The sequence below is a fragment of the Apteryx mantelli genome, chromosome 23 (assembly GCF_036417845.1).
Source record: "Apteryx mantelli isolate bAptMan1 chromosome 23, bAptMan1.hap1, whole genome shotgun sequence".
Classification (NCBI taxonomy): Eukaryota; Metazoa; Chordata; class Aves; order Apterygiformes; family Apterygidae; genus Apteryx; species Apteryx mantelli.
Window position 1 is genome coordinate 11,716,971 of NC_090000.1, and position 24,231 is coordinate 11,741,201.

Consider the following 24,231-nt stretch of genomic DNA (forward strand, 5'->3'; position numbering starts at 1 on the left):
AAGTGAGCCTAGGCCACAATCTGAGATGTTCGATGTCTGGTGTGATGGCACACTAACTCCACCCTCTGGAGAATCGCTCTACTGTGATTGCAGCACACCATGCTGGAGGGTATCCAAAACACCCTCCAGATGACTGGATGCATCTGAAGAGTCCCTAGGCATCCTTCAGATGACGTACAGGAAAATTCTTCAGATGTCTTTAACCTCAGTGTATAATTGTTGCTTGACATGTTTGTTTTGGTTTAAACTATTGTCTGCCTGGCTTGCATTTCTGTCACTTTAATTCCTTTTAAATCCTGGATCTTGAATGTGTGACACATCCTTTTGTGGGGGAAAGACAGACAGGACTGGAAAGAACTTGCTGGGTCATCAAGACAGATGTACGGATGCTATGGCCCATATCTGTTATGATCATTGCAAGGAAATGCTTTGTGGAGTCGATGTCCTCAGAATCTAGTCGTGGCCAGGTGAGATGCACTTGGCCTGCTCTGTTTCACACATACCCAATATAGGCATTTTAATCTGATCTAAAGCCCCACACTTCCCTAAGAAAGAAAGTTGAAGAACTGGCGTTTCTGGGACATGAATCACCCTGCTTTCAGAGAAACAATTAAAAACTCCAGGGGAGAAATATTCAATCAGAGACAGGTCCAGCTTATCCATGTGAGAGACTCACCCAGATGGGTCAACGGGAGGGCCTCCCAGGATGGCATTGCACACTGCAGATGGGGTTTACTGCCTCTGGGCATGTAGGACTTATTCTGGGATGCTGGGAAGAACATTTTGGGATTATGCAAGACTTACTATGGGGTGTTTAGAGAAGAAGGAAAGGCGGGAAAAGGGAAGGGTTAAGGTGGTTTGGGGAGATAGATGCATGAGAAAATCGAGGAAAAATGGGATAAAAGGAACTGATGACATGTAAACAGGTTGCTGGTCAGTACACACGTCGGGCCATTTTCCAGGGTGAGGGGGCTCTTTATTCTGTGTGCACGTGTGTGTAAGGAGGTCCCAGTGACAGCCATGGGGGACTGGGAGTCATAGGGCTGATGTGCCTGGGATGCCAGCAGCTGGAGAGACTGGAGTGTGTGCATATTGTGTGGGTGTGTATGTCAGTGCGTGTAAGCACCACTGACCATCAAGCCAGACTAGCCAGTGAGTAGGGTAGGAGGCGTGGGTCAACACAGCACGGCACAAGCAATCCAGGAGGCTTCTGGAGCGCATTGAGGATAACTTCCTGACATAGGTGAAAACAAATCAACGTGAAGGATTCTAGCCCTGTGGCCCTTCTTCCAGGTGGTAGTGTTTAGGATTGCTGTCGCTTCTTACTTCTAGTGGTCTCCCTATATTTTTAGCAGAAGACTCTTTCAGGCAAAATGCAGTAGTATCTGGAACAGGGATAAAAGCCCAGAACATGTCCTCTTCCTTTACTTTCATTTGCCTACAATGAAAGCACCTGGGTGAAGTGTGGTTCCTGGTCATCTTGCATACACATCTACTTTTGGTGTGTCCTTGATGTGCCTCTTCCCAGAGCTGCTCCTGCAGCTGGCTCCTGGACAGAACACAGATACAATAAGGTGCGTTAAAGGCCTTCTCCACCTGCTGCTCTACCTCACCATCATCACTGTTTTCTACAGCACCCCTAGCATTGTCTACACGCTGCCCAGAGCTCCCAGTCTGAGACATCTCAACAAAGTGGTCTCCTTTTTCCACACCATCCTCACACCCCTGGTCAGTCCCCTCATCTACAGGCTGCGGAACAGGGAGGTCAGGGAGGCCCTGAGGAAAGTGCTCAGGAAAGCCCTGCCCTGCACCCAGAGCTCACAGTATGTCAGGGCTCTGAGTTCATAATTATGCCCTAACGGCCCTGACCAGCCCCACACCCTCTGTCCATGGGCCCAGGAAACCCATCTCAGCTCAGCCCTGGACTTAAGTCCATCTCTGAGCTATGTTGTAGTAGTGCTGGTCTTCAGTGCAGCCCCAGCCACGTCTGTGCTTGGCCATGGACCCCACTGATCTGGACCCAGACTCATGCTGACTTCCTGGCTTCACCCCAGAATTGTCTCATCACTATGGACCTGTCTTGTAATCTGTGTCTGACCCTGCTTACCATCACTGGACCCAGTCCTGACCCTGACCTTTGGTTTGACATCCTGGCTTGTCCTTGGACCTGCCTTGTCACCACAAATGAGGCTGCTGATCTGGACTCTCGGTTGACACCAGCTTCCACCCACGTCTGCCCTGATCCCTCATTCAGGCGCTGTGGGACAGGTCCTGGCTGGCGAGGCCCCTGCCCTGCTGGCCATGATACCCAGCTGGGGTCCTGGCACCCCGTCTCTTAGGGGGCAGCTGGCCCCTGCTGCTCCATGGCACAGTAGATTTTGACCTGACAGACAAAATTGGTTTTGCTTTTGTTTTGAACTGGCACAGAGGACCTGGACAGGCATGTGCCGTACACCTGAAATGCCTTGTAGATGTGTGGAATACTGAGTTTCTTGACTAGGAAGAGTCAGTGGGGAAACATGTCCTAATACAGAAGAGATGTCACTGCCTTACTTGTTTTTTTCCTAAGTAAACAAAACGATGGTCCTGCCTTTGGGGGCTATAAAAATGTCATAGATTTCTTTGGATGGGAACAGAAGAAAGGAATTTCAGATGAAAAGTGAGCTTGTTCCGTGGGCTGTTATGACCACATTTTTCTGACTGTGGGTTCCTGGGATTGGAGCCCTCTCCCTCAGGTTTGCACATGTCCAGGGTACATTTCTGCATCTCAGCCCATTACCCTGGCTCCTCTGCTTTCCTGTGATTATATCCAGGTGAGCAGAGTGGCCCAAACCTATGCAGGTGCCTCCTGGGGTTGCAGGTGCCTCGGGGTATGCCAGGCATGCATGTGTGCTGGGTATACGCAATGGGGACCTTGGGAAGAGGTCAGCTGGGGACTGAGAGCAGAGAGGAAATAGAGGCCATAGGGAAACATGAGGGCATCTGAGAAGGCCTTCATTGCCCATGTGTGGCCAAGAGCACGCACTTACTCCTGCAGGCAGGGACTTCAGTGCCAGCCTGTTGGCAATTCAGCCTGCTGAGGCCAATGCCAGCACAGCCCACAGGCAGTGTGCCTGCAGAGCCCCTCATGGCCTGCACGCCTTTCCAGAGAGCTTGGAGGATGAAAGCAAATGGGGAAGCCTGGCTCAGCCTGCTGCTATAGGCGAGAGGAACCATCCCTGAAGACCTTCTCCAGGGCTGCCTGGAGCCCTCCTCTCACCTGGCTCTGGCTACCTGGGGTGGCCACTGGAGGAGACATAGCTATCTCCAGTGGGGACATTTGTCCACGTGAGCTCATCAGCAGAGGCTCCCTTTCCCTCCCCTGGCCAGCAGAGTAAGCCGAGCCAAAGCCATATTTAGTCTGGCCTCTCCTCATGCATCGTGTACTTCAGCCCCATGACCACTTTGGTAGCCATTTGCTGAACCCACTCCAATTTGTCCTTGTCTTTCTGGTACTGGCGAGCCCTCAAATGAATGCAGGGCTCCACATGTGGTCTCATACCTTCCAAACAGAAGGTAATAACCCCTTCCTTGGGCCTGCTGGCTGCATTCCTAGGAACACAGCCCCACGGGCTGTTGGCTGTTGCCACCGGTGCACAGGGCTGACTCCTCATCAGCTTCTTCACCAAGATGCCCAGGTCCTCTTCTGCAAAGCTGCTCTCTTACTACTTGGCCCCAGCCAGACTTTTGCAAGGGGCTATTGGGCTCATTGCACCCCGGGTGCAAGACACTGCACTTGCCTTGGCTGAATTTCAGGAGGCTTCTGTCAGCCCAAATGCTGCAGCATGTTGAGGTCCCTCGGAAGAGCAAGCCAGCCCTCCAGGCTATTGAGTGCTCCCTGCAGTTTGGAGTCATCCACAAATGCGCTAACACTGTGCTCTGTTCTATTGTCCCAATGTTCACAAAAATATTACACAGCATTTGTACGGCTCTCTGGAAGGTAAGGACATGTGGTCTGTAAGCATAGGTGGTGAATGGCTACTGAACATCAAAGACAAAGACAAGAGACCGCAAAAGTAAAAAAAAAAAAAAAAAAAAAAACATGCAAACACAATGCAAACACTAACGAGCAGTATATAACAGAGACAGTAGCAGAGACCAGAGCTCTTGGATCACTGCCGAATGGGCACTGCAGGCACCTCCCCAATGCAACCTTGGAGAAGGTCAAGGAGGACTTTGTGACTGATCACAGGTGACAAAATTATTCCTGATCTCTTGGGAAAAAGCAAACCTCTTGTAAAATATTGGAAGGGGTTTTGGAAACTGTGTAGGACGTCGCTTGGGATGTTGTAAGGAGACTGTGGGAATGTGACAGCTTACTCTGTGATGTTCAGGGGAAGGGCCAAAGGCAGGGAAGAAGAGGGATCCCGGTGAATCAGAGAGGAAGAAGCTTGGGAAAATGGAGAGGAAGGGTGATGAAAGGGAGCAGTCCTGTGCCAACAAGCTGCTGTGTGGCTGAGCTCTGCACTCAATTACGGCCCTGCCTAAGAGGGGTGTAATGTGGGATCCTGCCACACAGAGCCTTGAACAAGCCAAAATTTGCTCTCTGGATGTCCAGGGCTGTAGTGCTGCTCTTTGTCTTTCTCCTGGCTCGCCAGGTTTGGATCTCCACCATCCCACAGCCACTGCAGCCAAGGCTCTCTCAGCCTTCACATCCCTAGTCCATTTTTCCTGGTTTGCCTGGGAATAACAAGTCAGACAGAGCATCTCTCCTAGGAGTTTCAGGGCCCTGGATGCACTAATAGGCTTCAATTGCCCTGACCAGCCCCACAGGGGACTTGCCCTCACGCACCCTCTGCCCCTTCCTCCAAGGCCTCTCCTTAAGCTCTAGCTAGGGTCCTGAGCCCTGTCTGGAGCTATGTTGTAGGTGTACCTGTCGCCAGTCCTGTCTTTGTTTTTGTTTTATGCTGCTACGGATGGGCCCCTCTGGATGTACCCTGGACCTGGTTGGTCCCCTCACCACCCCGGGGGCTGTTGATGGAGCCTGTCACCAGTACCCTGCTCTGTTTACCCAATTCGGGTGCGGTGAGACTGCACCTGTTGCCGAGTGCACTGCCTATGCTGGGGGCACCTCGGCTCCTGACTCATCCCCCCTCGTGGCACAGCCCCTCTCTGGTGGCTCCCTGGCAGGAGTGCAGAACACTTCCAGCTGAGAAAATGGGAGTCTTTACTTTTGCTTGAGTTGAATTGCTCATTAGACACCACAGACTGTGCAGACCATATCTAGGGGTGGATGGGGAGGAACGCTGTTGCCTAATCAGAGGGTGTGGAAATCGCTTTTGATATCAAAGGTACCCCATGCAGCCTCTAGCTGCCACTCCAGAAGAGTGATTTTTTTTTTCCTATGCCATATCTTGCAGGGCTGAGAAGATGCCTTGGACACATCCCGTCCTTGTGAATGGCCCTAGACATTTGGCAAATGAATTTCCTCCTCATACCGAATCAAAAAAACCTCTTGCAGACCCCTGATGCGATGGGTGTGAAACTTCAGCTTAACCTGACCCACTGACATGTTTTGAGAACAGGGAATTTTTTTCAAGAGTCATGTTCTCTCTCTCTATACTTAAATTATCCACTTCTCCAACTGACCTGTGGCTCCCTGGACGATTGGTGCCAAGTGGGTCACATTTGTAGGGCTTTGGGAAAGTCTTTGCTGGACCATTTGGCCCTCTCCACCCCGCACACCCTTCATGCCAGGTCTTCTCTGGCCTATTCCTTGCCAGCGAGCAAGCGGGCCTGTGATGATTAGCTGAGACGTGACAGCTGCCCTGAACGCAGGGATGCTCAGGGGAGATTAATGCCACCCATCATGTGGCTGCACCCTAAAAGTCTGCCATTAAGAAGGGAGCAGGGAGAACAAGATTTCCCCTCTTCTTTCTCTAGATTAGCTACATTAGCTTGGCAGGGACCACAAGAAGGACCTTATTGCTAGCAATCAAACTTAGCAACTAAGAAATCTGACTACCGCTGCTCACTACCGGTGCCCGGCACCGGGTCAGCACGAGTCATGGGGGATTTGGTAGCAAAGGTAAAATGGGGTTCACTGCTAGAAGAAATTCTGCAAAACTGGAAGATACCTCAGGTCTCAGTAAGGGTAGAACAACTACCCTCTGTCAGGAGGAATGGCCACTACAGACTTGAGAAGGGGATGCCCTCTGAACTATGGTCTCTGGATGGTTCATTTGACCGCTTGGAGGGTTGGAAACCTCAGCAAATGAACTACTGGTATATTTGAGATTATTGGGCGTTTAAACGTCCAGGGAGGTTTGGAGATTCAAGTAAGGTAAGATGTATGCTTGTGCAACAAATGCTGGGAGACTCGAGGAACGGCTTTGCCCCTCCTCCTCCTTCCTCTGCTTCAGCACCTGAATCCACTTCTGCTCAAACTTCTAACCTATACCCATTGCTTCCCTCAGGAAACTAATCTGTCACTTTGCAAGCTCCTATGGTTGGAGCTGTGATGCCTAACCCAGCTGCGGGGGCACCAGTGGCCCCAATCCAGCAGCCCCCTCCAATCATCTGGCATGTCCATCTTTATCGGCTGTGGGCTCTGGGAGAACTAGTTCAATGGGTGCAGCAAATGCCCCTGGTGTGGCAAGACCCAGAGAAGGCAGCTCGACTGTTTTCTGCAATAGTAGAGGGACATTGCCCTTGTTGGGGGGGATGTTCAAGTATTGTTACAACAGATATTTCAGCCAGGGGATAGGGAACAGATATTGGAAAAGGACAGGGAGTTATCAGATCAAATGGAAACCGACAACCTTGGCCACAAGTAAATCTGAACTGGGATTATAATAATAAAAATGATTGGGCAGCATGCGAAATGGCATGCCAAAATCTAGCTTTAACAAGAGCTGCAGGGCAAATGGGTGTTAACTGGGAAAGCATCAGGAAGAAAGGCAAAAGTCTGAGGGACACCCAAGCAATTCTTGGAATCACTTGTGGCAAGACCTATTATGCTATGCAGGGATATCTGTGGAAAATTTTAATGAAAGGCTGGCAGTGAGCATATTTGCCCAGCAAGCGGCACCGGATATCCATGAGTATTTTAGAAAACATGCTCCAGGATGGCAGGCAGAGAATTTACAAAAGATAGTATCATTATCAACTTACACATATGATGGAAAGTCAGAAAGAGAAAGGAAGGAGGTGGAAAGACAAAAGCAGAAGTGAGTATGTTGGCAGCAGCATTGGGAGGAATTCCAAAGGTGAAAGGAAGGGGAATGAATGTGAGAGGTCAAGGTCAAAAGGGAAGAGGGACCAGAGGAGCAGGAATGGTGGGGGACAGCTGGACCCAAATTGCTGTGCATATTGTATGAAAAGGGGGCTGTTGCAGTGAAGACGAGACACGGCAATACACTCAATATGAATGCTACGCATGTCCACTTTATTGTAAGCAGAATCACACTTTTATATTCTTACTTCATATGCTGATTCATTGTTTACTAATTACCTAGTTCGCTATTTGCTTATCAATATGACAGTTAATATAATCCAGCTGGCCTTTAATGTTATTTACATCCTGAACTGTCAGTCCATTTTATCTTCTTGGCAATGCTCCACATCCTGGATAAACAATCCATTGTCCTTGGCGTTCTTCCTTCAAGGTTCACCATCCATCCTTGGCGTTCTTCCTTCAAGGTTCAGGTTAAAGTTCACTACGTCTCGCAAGTCCTTCTGGACTTTTCGTTGTTTGTCACAGTCATTGTCTCATAACATAGTTCATCAACAGGTCACTTATTTCACTGCAGCAAACCCCACAGGGGGCATTGGAAAGGAGATAGTCCCATTCGGCCCCAGAGGAGGGGAGATTGGGAAACCCTCCCATTTGGAGATCACAGGATTATAAAGGTGCAGAAGAGATGGAGAAATTTCCACAGCATGATCTCCAGCAGTGACAGAGGGAAGGGGAACCTGAATCACTAGCAGCGTGCAAATTAATGGTAGGAGACAGAGCTGGGACCCTAATAAGAATTAATGACCACTACCTTGAGTTTTTAGTAGCTACCAGGGCAACTTACTCCATGTTAACTGCCTATTCAGGAGAATTAAATCCAGAAAAAATGCAAGTACAAGGCACTGAAGGACACTCTAAAATTCTGAGGACTACTGTCCCTTTATTAGTAGCAATCGGTACCCGGTGGTTATATCATCCATTTACTGTAATGGAAAGCAGCCCAGTCAAACCATTTGGGAAGAGATATACTGGAAAAATTGCAGGCAAGAATTGTATTTGACAGTGCAAGTATAATAGTAGAACTGCCAGAAATAATAGGCCAGATGATGGCAATGGTGGAAGCACAGTTAATCCCGAGGGAGCTAAAAGGTGTTCCTGAACAAGTCTGGACAAAGTTCAGAAAAGAAGCAGGGCTGCTGAACTCATCAGTGCCTCTGAAAATTCCAGTAAAACAGTGTGAGTGGCCTGCCGTAAAACAGTACCCCCTTTCCCGGGAGGCCGAACAGGAAATTGAGCTTGTGATTGCTGATTTGATGAAGAACGGAACTGTAGTTCAATGTACTTCCCCCTGTAATACCCCTGTACTGCCTGTCAAGAAATCAAAATTGGACCCAAATGGGAAACCGGTATACTGCTTTGTACAAGATTTGCGAGCAATTAATAAAACAGTGGAACTACCACACCCTGTGGTCCATGATCCGATCCAGGTCCTTACAGAAATTCCCGCAGATGCAAGCTGTTTTACTGTTTTGGATCAAACAGCAGCTTTCTCTAGTATACCAGAACATAAAGACTCACAGTTCCTTTTTGCCTTTACTTGGAAGGGATAGCAGGATGCATGGACCAGACTACCACCAGGATATGCAGGTTCCCCCTCACTGTTCTCGAGAATACTGAAAAGAGATTTATAAATGATTGCGCTGTCAAAAAGAGCACTAAACTGATACAATATGTAGATGACTTGTTGATTGCGAGTACTGATTGTAATATTTGGTTGCAAGATACTAAAACACTGTTGTGTGCCCTGGCGGAAAAGGGACATAAAGTCTCTCTTGCCAAAATGCACTTGTGCCAGTAGCAAGTTAATTATTTGGGAATGATAATTCAGTCAGGAGAGAGATTGATATCATTGGAGCGAATACAAGCAATCCAAGAAATACCAGTCCCTCAGGCGAAAAGGCAGGTTAGGGCCTTTTCAGGTGCAATAGGATTTAATAGGTATTGGATACCCGGGTTTACTGAAAAAGCAAAGGTATTAAAACAGTTAACTGAGGATGGTGAACCAGATTTAGAGGTGTGGACTCCAGAGGCAGAAAAAGCATTTAAAGAGTTAAGGCAGGCAGTTATGGAAGCTCCCTCTCTAACTTTACTGGACTATGGAAAGCCCTTTGTGTTATATTTGCATGAATGAAAGGGAATCGCAAGCGGTGCTCTAGGTCAGAAAACTGCCCAGCGCTGGCGTGCAATAGCTTATTATTCAGCACAGCTGGCTCTGATAATTCAAGGAATGATTGCATGGGCTAGGGCTGTAGTGGCAACAGCTATAGTGATTGAGAAGGCAAGGAATATTGCTTTAGGGCACCCTTTAACTGCAATGGTGCCTCATGCAATGAAAATTGTCCCGACTCAGCAGGGTCGCTCACTGTTTACCCACCAACATCTACATCAGTATGTGTTAGTTAAACCCAGCTACCAGAAATACTGCCACCTAAAGAAAAATTATTTCACAGTTGCTTGGAAACAATAGATTTGAGGCCGAGTATTCTACCTACTGTGAAAGAAGAGCCCATATTAAATCCAGATTTAATATTGCTCTGCGATGGATCGTCATACTAGGAAAAGGGTCAAAGGCTTGCAGGGTATGCAGTAACTGCACAAAATATAGTGCTGGAAGCTGGATCCATTCCAGGACATTTTGGGGCTCAGGCAGTGGAACCAATAGCCTTAACCCCAGCATGTATTATAGCCCCAAAGAAGACTGCTAATATCTATAGGGACTCCAGGTAGGCTTTGGGAGTGGTATTTGCAACAAGAATAATTTGGAGAGAAAGAGGGTTTTTGACAGCAGCAGGACATCAAACAGCCCACTGAGATCAGATTTTAGAGTTATTAAAGGCTTTGGAAAAACCTCCGCAGTTAGCAATCTTGTATCAGAAGGCTCACCAACGAGACACTTCAGATATAACTAAGGGAAATAACCTTGCTGATGCCGCAACGAAAGCGGCTGCCCTACAACCACTGCCCACCCAACTGGAGTTGTGAGAAGAAATGGCAATGACTGAGATTGCAGAAGAATTGGAGGAAGAACACCAAGCAACACCTAAAGAAGAGGTGGAAGGATGGAAGCGTTTAGGAGCGGAACAAAAAAACGGAATATGTTTTTTGCAGGGAAAGCCGTTGCTCCCTAAGATCATGTTGATACTGCTAGTAAGAGAACTCCATGGACGGGCTCACAGGGGAATGTCTTATTTAGAGAACGAAATCTCCCCGTCATGGGCAGCACCAGATTTGAATCAACCAATCTTACAAATAACAAAAGGGTGTTTGGTATGTGTGGAATACAACGCTAAATCAAAGATAGACGCTAAAAGAAAAGGAGGCGCCCTTGGGCTTGGATGCTATTTCAAAAATTGCAAATAGATTTTGCAGACATGCCCCCGAAAGAAGGGCAGAAACATCTGCTAGTCATAGTTGATCAAATATCCCGTTGCATAGAAGCATTCCCAGTCAGGAAGGAAGGCTACAGCCCAAGCGGTAGTAAAAGCCTTATCGAAAGATCTCATACCACACTTTGGGGTACCAGAGGAGATAGATTCTGATCAAGGAGCTCATTTTACCACTGAAATACTAAATGCAATATATGAAACATTAGAAATTCAAAGGAGACTACGTACACCTTATCCTCCTCAATCTTCAGGGCAGGTAGAAAGAATGAATCGTACACTGAAAAATGAAGTCAGCTAACATTTGTAGGGAGACTCAAATAAAGTGGACAGAAACATTGCCATTAGCATTATGGGAACTAAGACGATGCCCGGGCCCGAGTCATGGGTTGATCCCTTCCGAAATTTTGTTCGGCAAACCAGGTAGAATCCCAGGGACTTTTGTCCCAGCACATACAAGCCTTTTGGCAGGAGATGAAGCTGTCACCCAATGTTTTATATATCTACAGAATAGTTTCAAAGCAAAGAGATATGAAGCTGTAATTACCCAACCTTTGCCTTTAGGAGATTACGTTCATCCATATCAACTGGGAGATTACGTTATGGGAAAAACTCATAAGGCCAAAAATATGCTACAACCGAAATGGGAGGGCCCTGTGCAAGTGTTATTATGCACTTACTCTGCTCTTAAGATTGCAGGTTAGGAAACCTGGATTCATCACTCCCAAGCAAAGGCGGCCTCCTCCTCGGAGGAGGACACTCCAGTTCCTTGAGGGTCAACTGAAGAAGAGACAATACCTGTGCAACAGCAGGGAAACCTATTCAAGCAAAACTGTGTTTATTTGTTGAACTCTATAATTATTTCATGCTATGTATTTAAATGTGATTTTGGGGTCACTTCTGTGGATCAGAGACTAATTTGGACAAAGGTCCCCTCTTGGCAGTGCGGTGTGGATAAAACCAAGTGAGGTTCAGTTACTTCTAGAGTTGTTTGGTGCTGTCCCAAAGCAGGCCTTGCACAGTTCAACTCACCCACCTATCATCAAACTACACATTAGAGCATGCGGGATGACTCTTTGGTGTCACGCTATGAAAAGCCCTTCTGGCTGGTAACAACACATTGTATGCTGCCTTGAGAATGTTGAGCTGCATAAGGAAGCCTCCAGATAATGGCTGTGGTGTGCCTGGGGTACAGGGGCAGCACGCTGGGCTTGGAGGAGACCTAGGGAGGAGCTGTGTGCTGCCTGGTGGCAGGTCCGCTCCAGAGGGGCTAGTCCTGAGCAGGGTGACCATGAGCCATTCCTGCTTGCCTGCCAGCCGTGGGCTGGTAGGGTGGCTGCAGCAGAGGTGCCTTCACAGTCAGCACCCAGATGGGTCCCTGTCACCTGCGTCACTGCCTCCCCTGCCCAGGGCGGTCATTTCTGCTGGGAGGGCTCCCTGAGGCACTGGATGCCATCACAATGCCTGCTGGCCAGCACATCTGCTGAGGGCCAACCAGGCAGCTGCAGTGGACGTGACCTCACGATCAACACTGCAGCCATGTCCCCTTTGCATGCCTCGTCCCGTCCTTCTGCCCATATCTCATCTCTGCTGGGATGATTGGTGGTGCGATGCTCTTCTTGTCCTCAAGATGGCTCCTAGCAGAACCCAGCCAAAGAGCTTCCTGTACAAGAGCTGACTTTGCCGTAAATACTGCAGATGTGTCACCTTTGCCTTTGCCTCCCCCACCCCTCTTCTGAGGCCTCGTCTCTTCTGGACCTGACATTCAACATGCCAGCTACATCCCCCTCACCGACACCTCCCTCTCCTCTATTCCAGTGGGATTACACACAGCTCATGTGGCAGGATTAAAGTGGGCTCCTGAGGAAGGCAGACTGGAATGGCAAGGATGTGGAAGTGTGCTCTGTGCAAAGGGGTGGCTGGAGTGCACAGAGCTTGTGCATGGAGCGGGTGATGAACCAGTGGAAACCTTGTAGTAAGGATAAGAGGGCACATCAGTAAGGGGGACATTCTGGTAGGTGTTTGCTAATGGCTTCCTGTGGAAGGAGATGAGGCAGCTGAAACCTGCTTCAGGCCTCTGGAGGAAGCCTCATGGTCACAGATCCCTGTATTCACAGGGCGGTTTAATCCCCTCAAAATCTGCTGGAAGGGCAGTTGGCCTGGGCACAAGCAGCCCAGGAGATTTCTGGAGGATGTTGGAAAGAATTTATTGAAACAGCAATCAATGAGCAAAGGATTGCTGGACTCTATTAGTCACCAGCAAAACAGAAGTGGGTGGGGATGTGAATGCAATGATCATGAGATGGTGGGAAAGTAAGCCAAAGAGCAGAATCACAGGCCAGGAGTGCAGGAGAGCAGATTTCAGCTAATTCAGGATCTCCTTGGCAGGATCCTACAGGAGACAGCCCTGGAGGGCAGAGGGGCCCTGGACCCCTCTTGCATCTTCAGGGAAAACGTCCTCAAAGCACGGGAACATGCCAGTCTGACATGCGGGGAGTCAAGCAGGGCTTAGTAGGAGACCTGCTTGGGTAAATAAGGATGCCCTGACTTAGGAGTTCAGCTGCAAGAAGGAAGAGGGTGCCCAGAGGGTGGAATGGGGGAAGAGGCTCCCCAGGAGGCAGGTAGAGACAGTGCCTGTGGGTGCAGGGATGGAGCTGGGAAAGCCAAAGCTCAGCTGGATCTGGAGTTGGAGTTCGCAAAGCATGGTGGAGAACAATCAGGTGGTCTTCTGTAAGAATGTTGGCAGCACAAGGAAGGCAGCTAAGGAAAATGTGGTCTCACTGCTCAGTGGGACAGGGGACATAGTGACAAAGACAGGGAAAAGGCTGAGTTGCTCATTGTCTCTTCTACATCACATACTACTGGGAAGATCTGCCCCAAGGCCCCCAAGGTCCCCGAGTGTCTTAGCATCATCTTTGGTAATGAAGCTTGACCCATGTTTGAAGAGGATGCATTTGGGGAGCCCTTGTGCCAAGTGGGCCCTCAGAAGTCCATGCAACCTGATAGGATGCACCCCGAGGTGCTGGGGGAGCTGGCTGGTGTTGTTGCAATGTTGCTCTTGATTGTCTTTGAAATGTCAGGGTGATCAGGGAGGTTCCTGATATCTGGGAAAAGGCGGAAATTGCACCCATTTTCTAGAAGGGCAAGAGGGAGGATCTGGGGAACTATCCAGGGGCTGGCCAGCTTTGTCTCAGTCCCTTGGAAGGTGATGGAGCAAACCCCCTGGAAACCATCACCGAGCACATGAAGGGCAAGGTTTGGAAAAGCCATCATGAGCTGACCAAGGGGAAATGGAAACCACGGTTGCCCATAGTCTATGTATAGCCGACCTGGTGAGATCTGCGCTGGATAAATGGACCACAAGGCATGTGGCATATTGGGTAGTCCATCAGGCCAAAATTCTGTGACCAGCGGCACAAGGTCCAGCTGGTGGCCAGTTACTGGTGGCATCCCTCAGTGATCAACACATGAGGCAACACTGTTTGACTTCTTCATTAATGGCCTGCACCATGGACTGGAGCACATTCTCAGCACAGTCATGCTGTAATGTATAGTTTGATGATAGGTGGGTGAGCTGAACTGTGCAAGGCCTGCTTTTGGGAGAATGCGTAATTGGGCTGAGCCCCTGAGCAACCTCCTCTAGTTCCCTCTGCATTGAGCAGGGGTTTGTTCTAGATGACATGCAGAGGTCTCGTCCACCCTCAGTGCTGTGATTCAGTGAACCTTTCCCTGGAGAGCTCTGTAAAGACAGAACAGTGAGAGGAAGAAGCAAGGACAGCGAGGCAGAAGAAGAGAGAGGAAATATGTCAGTTTACATATAGTAGTTCCTCAGAAGAAAGCTACTCCAGTCAGAGTGCTGGTAGGAAAGGTACTGTGATGACTGTGCACTCACATGAGAGAGTAATTACTGTAGTGCATACATATGGTGCTGCCAATAAAAAAAAAAAAAAAGAAGAATATCTTTAAAATTGTTAAAAAATGTTTGAAATTCTGGAAATGAAGATTTTTTTTTCCATTATTGCATAGGGTTATTTTGTGAATAGTTTTCAAATTATGACGAGAATTTCGCATTCAGGCCTTTATTCATTTACCCACATATGAGGCTATTGCTCTGCGAGATGCTCTGTGTAGCTGTGTTCAAATGTGGTCCTGGGAAATGTGATCCAGGACGTACGGGAACTTTTCTGGAGCATTAGCTGGTCACCAGGAGAAGTGTCTGAAGACCTCTCAGTGAGACAACTTATTTCTCTCCCTTGAGTGGAAAGGGAAGTCAGACAACTGGGTTGGACAGAGACATCTGCACTGAAGGTGTCTGGCAGAGATCAGTCTGCTCCCTCTTATCACCTAAATGCATTGACAGCGCAAGGGATGAAAAGGGAGCATGTCTAGATGTTCAGGGAATCCTTTAAGTCATCACTCTAACACAGGTATGTTGAGGCTGGTGCAAAAATGGCCATCCAAAAATACAGCATTTCACTGAAGCTGGTCACCTTGTTTACTCTATAAGTCAAGAGATCTCGACATGTCAGACTGTGACTCGCTCTGTGCAGACAGTGAGGAGTGGCATGGACAGCCCTGGGGGCCCAGGGCTCTGTGTGAGATGCAGAAGTATCTTTTCTAATGGTGTAGGCCCAATTGTAAAAGAAATGTTTAGAAAATGTCAATAAAAATGAAACAAGAAAGAATCTAAAGCAAAGCAATGTTTTATCTGTTTTTATGTTGTTTCTGTCTTTAACACTCTTTGTGTTCTTATAGTCCTCCTGGAGTTTTCTCTTCTTCTTCTTCTTTTTTTTTTTTTTCTTTAATATACTGGTCTTTGGGGGGATATTGTATGTGTATTTTTTAAAGAAAGCAATTTTCAGAATTGGGGTGGGATGCAGTCAGAGGGTCACAGACAACTGTTGCCATTGTAGATGCCCTGGTCCCCTCTGCCCAGCCTCCATCTGCAGCTCTGAGGGGCTCCGGTCTCCCGGGCAGGTCCTCTGTAAGAGCTGCCAGGCCCAGGCAGGTAGCTCAGATACACCAGGGCCTCTCCAAGTGCCACTGGATGCTTGTGGTTGGACACTTGAGCGCTGCCTGAAAAGGTGGAGAACAGTTTTTGACATTAAAAAAAAACAACACAAAACAACCCCCCCCTCCCCCCCAAATTTTCATCGCTTGAAATGATTGACTAATTTTAATAAAAATGTCCATGTTCTCCCCTGATGAAATAATGGACATTTTCAGGAAGGGTATGAATCTCAGGAGAAGAAATATTGATAGGCCCCTCAAGTTGTGTTACCACTGCTCTGTCTCTTACACTGTGGATACAGTCTCAGTAATCTTTCATGGATTTCCCCACGTCCTGATTAAACTGATCATTTCTAAAGTCCCCTTTGCATCTGACTATCTGGGCATATGCACTTTCCATTGTTCTACAGTTGTCTTCCTCCCCTTTCTCTTTATTCATTGAGACTCCTCTCAACTCTCTAGTTGCTGCTCTGAGCTTCTGGGAGTCGGAAGCTTGCCTCGTCATTCAGGAGTGTAATTGTCTCTTTAGCCAACTCCTTAGCTGTGTTTCTGTCTAGCCTTTCCTAACTATCTGTCTAAAACACTTCAAGGAAGGTTCTTCCTTATGGAAAGTGGACCTCCCTGGAGGCAGCTTGGACTGAACATACAGCTGAGAGGTGTCTTTTATTTTTTACTAAACTGTGTCATGTTTTATTTTTGTTTGTTTGCAATTAGGAAAAATCTGCCTGGGTCTGCAACTAGTTCCCTAAGGAAAGCGGGTGTGAATTGGTGCAGAGGAGCTGTAACGTTCAGCTATGGACTCAAGTCGAAAAAAGGTAGATTTTAACAGGAGTGATGCAAGTCCCCAGTGGCTGATGAGAGAAATGGCAGGGTTGGGGAGGTGAGGAGGAAAGCTGTCCATAAAGGTCTCATATCGAAAATACTGCTTTTCCTCTATGTCCGGACTTCATTAGGAGACACTCTGGATGAGTATGAATTGGAGAATGTTGATATCACTTATTCTGTGACCTGGAAAATGAAGACAGCTTAAAAAGCAGAAATCCTTTCTTGTTCAGGTGCTCATTGAAATCTTGCTCTTGTAAATGCACTCCTGAATCCTCTCCAATTAGCCACACAAGGATTGAAGAACTGAAGAAACTTAGGGAGAGTGACATGCCTTGTTAGGGCTTTTTGCATTTTAATGGTCCCTTGGGTGTATTTGGTGCTGAGCCTGTGAACCTCAGCTACTGAGAGGAGATTGAACAAACCTCTCAAGAAGTTAAAGTCAGAAGTAAATGACAAAGTATCTTGGAGTCTTAATGGGTCCCACTGAGGGCCACTACCGACAAAGCCTCCCTGGGGGCTGATGAGAGCAGAAAGCTGGAGGCACTGATTGCAGGTAAGCAAGGGAAATTCTCAGACGGCTCTGATGCCCAGGAAACCTTGGCATTTTCTATCAAGCAGATAGGCCAGGCACTAATAGCCAGGCCCTGCGTTGGGTGATCCTTTCCCTCACGCTTTTCTCAGGGCTCTTCCTGGGGTCAGCGTGAAGGTTGGGGTGTGCAATGCCAAGTGCAGGACAGTGATACGACATCTCCTGGGTTCCCCGGAGACGAGGAGGCAGCGAGGCCAAAGTGCTTTAAGGAAACAGCATCTTCTCAGAGGCCTTGGTGGCAGAAACAACAGCCACAGCTGAGAGGTCAAGCACCTCGGTTTTGTTGGGAGCTTTCAGCCTTGGCAGTGCCCTCAGCCATCTCCACCACAGGCTGTCCTACTCTGTCCCCTGCCTGTGCCTATTTCCCTGCAGACTGTAGTCAGCCAGCTTGCTTCCCCACCTTGCTCTCACCCTGGGATCTCCCCACCTTTACTGATGTCTCTCTGTCCACACTTGCTTTTCCTTGAAGCACAAAGCCAGTAGCTGATCACAGACTCCCTCTGGGTGACCTGTAGCACCACAGCACTGCCCTTCACGTGACATTTCCATTTCCTGAAGCTACATCTGAACCCCACAAGCTGCTGTTTGTGGCTGTTTCCCCTTCTCATGCTGTTTCCCACTAGCAAGAGAAGCTTCATCATCTCTGAAAACACCCTTCAAGCAGTCACAGCCTCCTACTCTACTGCCCTTTGCCTCCCCTCCACCAGGCTAAAGAAGCCCACGTTCCTCAACCTCTCCTCAGGGGCACAGTTATTCCCCCCTAGCCACAGGACTTGGCGGTTCTCTTGTAAATCTTCGTGAGGTGCCTGTTGTCCGAATCACCCAAGTTTCTCACGGTCTTTCTGGACTGAAGCTCCTCTCTGTCAAAATAAAAAGAAAAAAGAAAAGAAAACCCAGACACAAACCAGCGCCAATGGGGAAAGGGTAAGCAGGTGTGGGCTGACTCTATGGGAGGGGATAAGGATGGTGGAAGACACAAACTTAGAAGGAGGAAAGAAAAAAAAAAAGGAAATCAAAAGTGAAGCGAAGGGTTGATCAGGAGTGTTTGGGGATTCCTGCCAAGAAGCCCTGCATGTGAACAATTCTGACTGGAGGAGGAGAAGAAAGCTGACCTACTTCCACTGTCTTGGGGAACCTGCGTGCTTGTCCTGAAGTAAGGCACAACAGCCTGGGAGACCTTTTTGGTGAAAACTGAAGCTAACAAGGCATTGAGTTCCTCAGACCTCCCTGCATCTGCTTTTACCAGATTCCCTGCCCCATTCAGCAGTGAGCTCACCTTTTCCTTTTTCTTCGTACTGAAGCAGTAGCAGCTCATCCTCATGCCCTTGACATCCCCTGCAAGTGTCAGTCCTAAGGGAGCTTTGTCTTCCCTAACACCATGCCTGTGTCACTGGACAATATTTCTAACTTCCTCCTTTGCAGCCTCTCCCTCCTTCCTCTTCCCATATGCTGCCTCATTGCCTTGGAGCTCAGGTGCGAGTTCCCTCTTTAGCCAAGCTGGTCTCCTGAGATGTCTACTAGTAGTACTGAGTATTGGTAGGAACCACCCTTGTGCTGGGTGGCTGCTGTCCTTAAAGACCAGCTGGCTTTCCTAAGCTCCACTGTTCTTCATAGCTGCTTCCCATGGGATCCCCCACCAGTCCCCTTCAGAGGCCAAAGTCTGCTCCCCTGAAGGCCAGAGTCTTTACTCTGCTACTGTCTTTCCTCACTCCCCTCAGGATCTGGGACTCCACTTTTTCATGGTCATTGCAGCCAAAGTTTCCCCTGATGATCACATCCCTGATCAGTTCTTCCTCGCCTGCAAACACTAGATGCAGGTGAGCATTGCCCTTGTTGGCCCCTCAGGAAGTTGTGCTTAGACACAAGGAAACCTGCTTTTCTGTCTCACCCAAGGCTGGAGTTGGTCATTTCTGATGAATTTCATGCCATCTGGCCACCTGCAGTCCTTCTTGCAGATCACCTGAGGCTGGAGAGAGCAGGGGGTGATAGCGTGAGGGGCAGACAAGTCTCGGCAGTCTTCACCAGTGGGTCTTACCACTGTGACAGAAACGACCTCACGATCGTGATCCCAGCCAAGTCGCCTTTACCGCCTCTCCCTCTTTCATATCTCCAGGCCCTCATTGTTCCTGGCTGGGCTTTGTTGTTTACTGCAGATCCTAGCAAACCTGCACAGCTGTCTGCCTCCTCCCCATGGACCCCAGAGCTCCACGGCCTCAGTGACACCCTGCACCCCCATGGCCTCAGCAACCCCCCTGCAGTCCCCCTAGCCTCAGTGACACTGCCTACTCCCTGGCACCTTCATGGCCTCAGGGACCTCCAGGAAATCCTGCACACCGAAGGGCAACTTGACACCTCACCATGGCCTTAGGGCCCCCTCCCCCAGACCCTGCCCCCTCTCTATCGACAGGGCCCTCAGGGTACCCCTCTGTGGGGCTGTATCCCTGGGGGACAAAAGGGAGTTCAGGGTCCCCCAGGCAAAGCCAGGAAGGGTCCTAAAGGAAGAAAGAGCTGCCTCCCTTCTCTCGGTGTGGGAGGGCCCACAGGGCTTCCTGGGGGTGTGTGGCAAGCTTCTCCCAGCTGTGTGCTGATCCCCATAGCTGGGAGTTTCCCCTAGCACTGCCCAGGACGCCCATAGCTCTGAGCTTCCCCCAGTGGTGCCCTGACCCCAAATGCTGTGAGCGTCCTCCAGCAGTGCTCTGCACTCCCAATAGCTGTGAGCTGGGCTGATTTCTCACAAAAGGTAGGAGAGCTTTCTCCATAATGCTTTCCTATAGGTGCATCCTTATTTATGTGATTTTGCTTAGGGTGGGCCCCCCTCAGCCTTGTTTTGTTGATTACAGGGTCCTGACTGTTCCTATCCCCCCACACACTTTGCTTGCTGACTTGGTCCACCACTTCTCAGCTTGATTGTTGGTCATTTCTACCTCCCACATCATTCCCAGCTCTCCTTACCAGATTGACTACATTAATGAGGTGGTAGGTGTAGTGGAGAATGCTCTTTGCCAGCTGGTGGCCACCTCCCCAGCCACCCAGGGTCACCCATCCCAGACCAGAGGTAGTGGTGGACATATTGGAGGCAGGGCTGCTCTCCAGAGAGTCCTCAGCAGGCTGGAGAAATGGACTACTGGGGATCACAGGGAGTTCAACAAAGGCATGTGCAAAGTCCTGCCCCTTGGCTGGGGTGACGCCCCACAGCAGGACAGGGTGGGGACGACTGGCTGGAGAGCAGCTCTGCAGCAAAGGCCCTGGGGGTCCTGGGTGACAAGGCAAGCAGAGGTCTGCAGTGTGCCTGGGCAGCAAGGGCCACCACTGCTCTCCGGGTGTGTTAGCAAGAGTGTAGCCAGCAGGGGGAGGGAAGCGGTTGCTCCCCTCTGTTGGGCCCTCGGCCCATTCAGGGGATCCCGAGTACCAGAGAGGGACATGCTGGAGCCAGTCCAGTGGAGGCCCGCAAGCAGGTCAGGTCTGGAGCAAAGGACACATGAAGAGAGGCCAAGGGCACTGGGTAAGTTCAGCCAGGGGAAGAGAAGGCACAGGGGGATCTTCCTGCTGCCTGCAGCTGCCTACAGGGAGGGTGTTGAGAGGACAGAGCCAGACCCTTCCCAGGGGTGCCTGGGGACAGGATGAGGGGTAACGGCTCAAACTGCAGCTGAGGAAATTCCCTTGCATCAGAGAATGGGAAATATCTCTGCAGCCTGAGGGTGGTCCAACACCGGGCCAGGGGCCCAGAATCATGGAGGCATCCATCCTTGGAGATAGTTACACCTTGATGGTGCCAGGGCCTGGGAAACCTGATCTGGTTGGCTCCATTTGCAGCAGGGGCTGCAATGGAGAACTCCAGCAGCCCCTTCCCGTCCTGGCAGCTCTGTGGCTCTGAGAGCAGTTGAACAGGTTTCTCTCCAGCTCCGCCTGGCTTCACTAGCCTTGCCGACACTAGTCCTTCTCTTGAGATTGACCTGACGCACAGAAACCCTGTGGCAAAAAGCTTGCCAGACTTTATTCACAGCACAAGATGGCTGTAGCTGGACGAGCATTTGTGCCAGCATACGAGTGTGTGTTGGGGGCGCAGGGGGTCACATCTGTCTGGGAGTTTGTCCATGAAGGCACAAGTCACAAGACACAGCCGTGGGAGAGGAAAAATGTTGCCATTCAGCTGCTGTGTGAGAATGGGCGGTGTGGGAGCACACAGCCGTGTGCTTGCCAGGCAAATGCAGGCCTCCTGGGAAAGGCACCAGGAGGTGGAGGGTGCAGAAGAGAAGAGCCCAGGTTGTTCCCTGTGTTGTGTGGGCACACTGGGGAAGCTGTTCCAGGGCCATTGTCCCAGACCAGGCCCTCACATCACCCCTTTCCAGTGCTGGCTGCTCACCCCAGCTGTGGTGTGGTAAATGGCCAGCTCCATTCTTTTGCAGGTCTCCATATCCCAATGGAGTGGTGAAGGCCAGCCTTGCACGATCTCTCTTCTGCACCAGGCAAATCTTGGAATACAGCTGTCTGCTAACAGTCGTGTGGGAGCCAGCCTGGGTTAGGAAGGGACTGGGTGCTTGGATCCCCCAGAATCTGCATTCTCATTCTCCCTCTCTGAATGCTGCCCTGCTTTTCTCTTGGGACATTCCTGATCCCCAGAGAGCCTTTCCCCAGGTGAGTGTGTCTGTGCTGGCCTGGCCGGCCATTCCTGTACCCCTCCCTTGTGCTCCCCACAGCTGGGGGCTGCCGGTGCTGCTCTGCAGAGTGAGTGGGCTTTTGGGCCATGGGATGACTCCTGACTTTGTCCTGGTCAGGCTGCTTGGGGCGGGAAGCAGGCCCAGCCAGACATGGCTCAACACCACTGATACTGCAGGCACTTGTCTGTGCTCATGCATGGTTCTCAGTGTGACCCCAAGGTGTTTGCAATGGCAGGAGATGTGTTTGGGTGTGCAGTAGCTCCAGCCTGTGGTGTTTCGCAGAGGTTGCATGAATCACTCTCCTCAGGCTGCATCCAGGTTCTCCTCCCCTCCACTCCCATTCTACTGTGAGCATGGGAGCACTGTAGAGGGAAGGGACCAGCCCATGGTGACACCTGGCTGCCACCCTTGCAAGGGATGAGTGTGAGATCACAGCCTGACTGTGCCCAGGAGAGCTGCACTCTCCTAATGGACATGGGACCCATGGTCTCACCCCATCTTTACTCGTCTGAGCCTGACTGTGTCCCCCGAAGTCCCTTGGTGTCATTGCCGAAAGAGACACTGCAGAGGGAATCTCTCCGCATTGCCCTGAGGGCATCTGAGTGAGCTCAGACTAGCAGGTTATGAGGTTCCCCCATCTCTGCTGATTAAAGGAGAAGCCTGTCTTTCTGCTTCAACAAGGTCTCTGGGTCAGATTCAAATGAGAGATTCCTGAGGACAAGTGGCATGAACCAGAACAATTTTTTCTTTTAACGCGAATGTAACAGAGAAAAGCAAACAAGAAAGAAATGAACACCACCTAGCCTTGATGCCAGATACCCTGGGAAGGAGGAGTAGATGCACACGGGACAGTTACTAGTGCTGACATTGTACCCGCTGAACCACTTTTCTCAGTGCATCCTTGAGCTCCTTGTTCCTCAAGCTGTAGATGAGGGGGTTCACTGCTGGAGGCACCACTATGTACAGAACAGCCACCACCAGATCCAGAACTGGGGAGGAGATGGAGGGGGGCTTCAGGCAGGCAATCATGACAGTGCTGAGAGAAAGGGAGATGACACCCAGGTGTGGGAGGCATGTGGAAAAGGCTTTGTGCCGTCCCTGCTCAGAGGGCATCCTCAGCACAGCAGTGAAGATCTGCACATAGGACAGCACACCAAAAATGAAACACCCAGAAGCTAAACAAAGATCAAATACAATAATGGCAGCCTCCCTGAGGTAGGCATCTGAGCAGAAGAGCTTGAGAAGCTGGGGAACTTCACAGAAAAACTGCTCCACAACATTGCCCTGGCAGAATGGTATTGAAAATGTGTTTCCAGTGTTCAGGATGGCATTCAGAAAACCAGTGGCCCAGGCAGCTGCTGCCATTTTGGCACAAGCTCTGCTGCTCATGAGGGTCTCATAGTGCAGGGGCTTGCAGATGGCAACAAAGCGGTCGTAGGCCATGACAGTGAGAAGAGAGCATTCTGTTGAAAGTGAGAAAAAGACGAAAAAGACCTGGACAGCACATCCTGAGTAAGAAATGACCCTGGTGTCCCTCAGGGAATTGGCCATGGATTTGGGGACAGTGGTGGAGATGAAGCCAAGGTCCAGGACAGAGAGATTGAGGAGGAAGAAGTACATGGGGGTGTGGAGGTGGCGGTCGCAGACTACGGCAGTGATGATGAGGCTGTTGCCCAGGAGGGCAGCCAGGTAGATGCCCAGGAAGAGCACAAAGTGCAAGAGCTGCAGCTCCCGCGTGTCTGTGAATGCCAGGAGGAGGAACTCGTTGAAGGAGCTGCTGTTGGACATTTGTTCTCTTGGGGCACAGGGGGACTGTCCAAGGAAGAAGAGATGTAGACAAGTTAGGACAGACTGCTGTGAGAACAACTTTCTCATAACCCCCTCTTCTGCAACAAACACTTTCTCTCTCCCCACCTCAGCAGAACGGTCACTGAGCTCCATGACTTGAGCTCTGTTTTGTGCTGGCTGAGCTTGCTGTGAGGAGACAGAAATCCTCAGCATTGCTCCTGCACTCCGAGTGAACCACTGTGACTCCTGAGAGGCAAAAGGATTCACTATGGCTTTAGTGCAGAGGAAGGAGAGCTGCCTTGTCCATCCACCCTGTTCACAGCTGCCCTGTGCTCACACCTCTGAGGTGCAGGACAATTGCACTCACGTTACCCTAGAAAGAAATGACACCACTGAGAGCAGAGGAATCTAGTTTCAAAGTGCAGAAAAACAAACTCAGCACCTGTTCTCAGAGCATGTGAGGGGGGTCTCAGCACTCCCTTTCTAGCCAGGAACACATCGGGCTCATTCCAGCTGCCCACACCCAGCCATGCAGCAGCATTTCTGTGGCCTCAGTATCTAGGGGGCTTCTTCATGGGGCACCCAGATAATACCGCAATGCAATGGGAAAGCTGTGCCCTTCTGGAGGACAGCTTGCAGCCCAGCCAGACATCCCAGAGAAATGGTTGAATGTTTTAAGGATGGGGTGTCCTGACGAGAGAG

General features: G+C 49.9%; 1 protein-coding gene across 1 annotated transcript; it reads right to left on the reverse strand.

The window, feature by feature from the left end:
• Nucleotides 1-1,475: 1,475 nt before the first annotated feature.
• Nucleotides 1,476-23,529, reverse strand: LOC136994025 (olfactory receptor 14C36-like). Its single transcript, XM_067310059.1, has 6 exons — nucleotides 22,615-23,529; nucleotides 20,036-20,191; nucleotides 19,441-19,524; nucleotides 18,972-19,049; nucleotides 1,614-1,749; nucleotides 1,476-1,549 (listed from the first exon to the last, which is right to left on the reverse strand). The coding sequence occupies exons 1-6, from the start codon at nucleotides 23,527-23,529 to the stop codon at nucleotides 1,476-1,478; spliced, it is 1,443 nt and encodes a 480-aa protein (XP_067166160.1).
• Nucleotides 23,530-24,231: the final 702 nt, after the last annotated feature.

Bases quoted from the DNA above. Each gene is read 5' to 3' on its own strand.
- LOC136994025 (XM_067310059.1), bottom strand. From the start codon at position 23,529: ATGTCCAACAGCAGCTCCTTCAACGAGTTCCTCCTCCTGGCATTCACA. The intron at 19,525-20,035 runs GTAAGGAGAGCT...TTTGTCCCCCAG, and splicing joins TCATTAATGTAGTCAATCTG to GGATACAGCCCCACAGAGGG. The intron at 1,750-18,971 runs GTGAGACAGAAA...CCTGTTCCGCAG, and splicing joins ATGACCAACTCCAGCCTTGG to CCTGTAGATGAGGGGACTGA.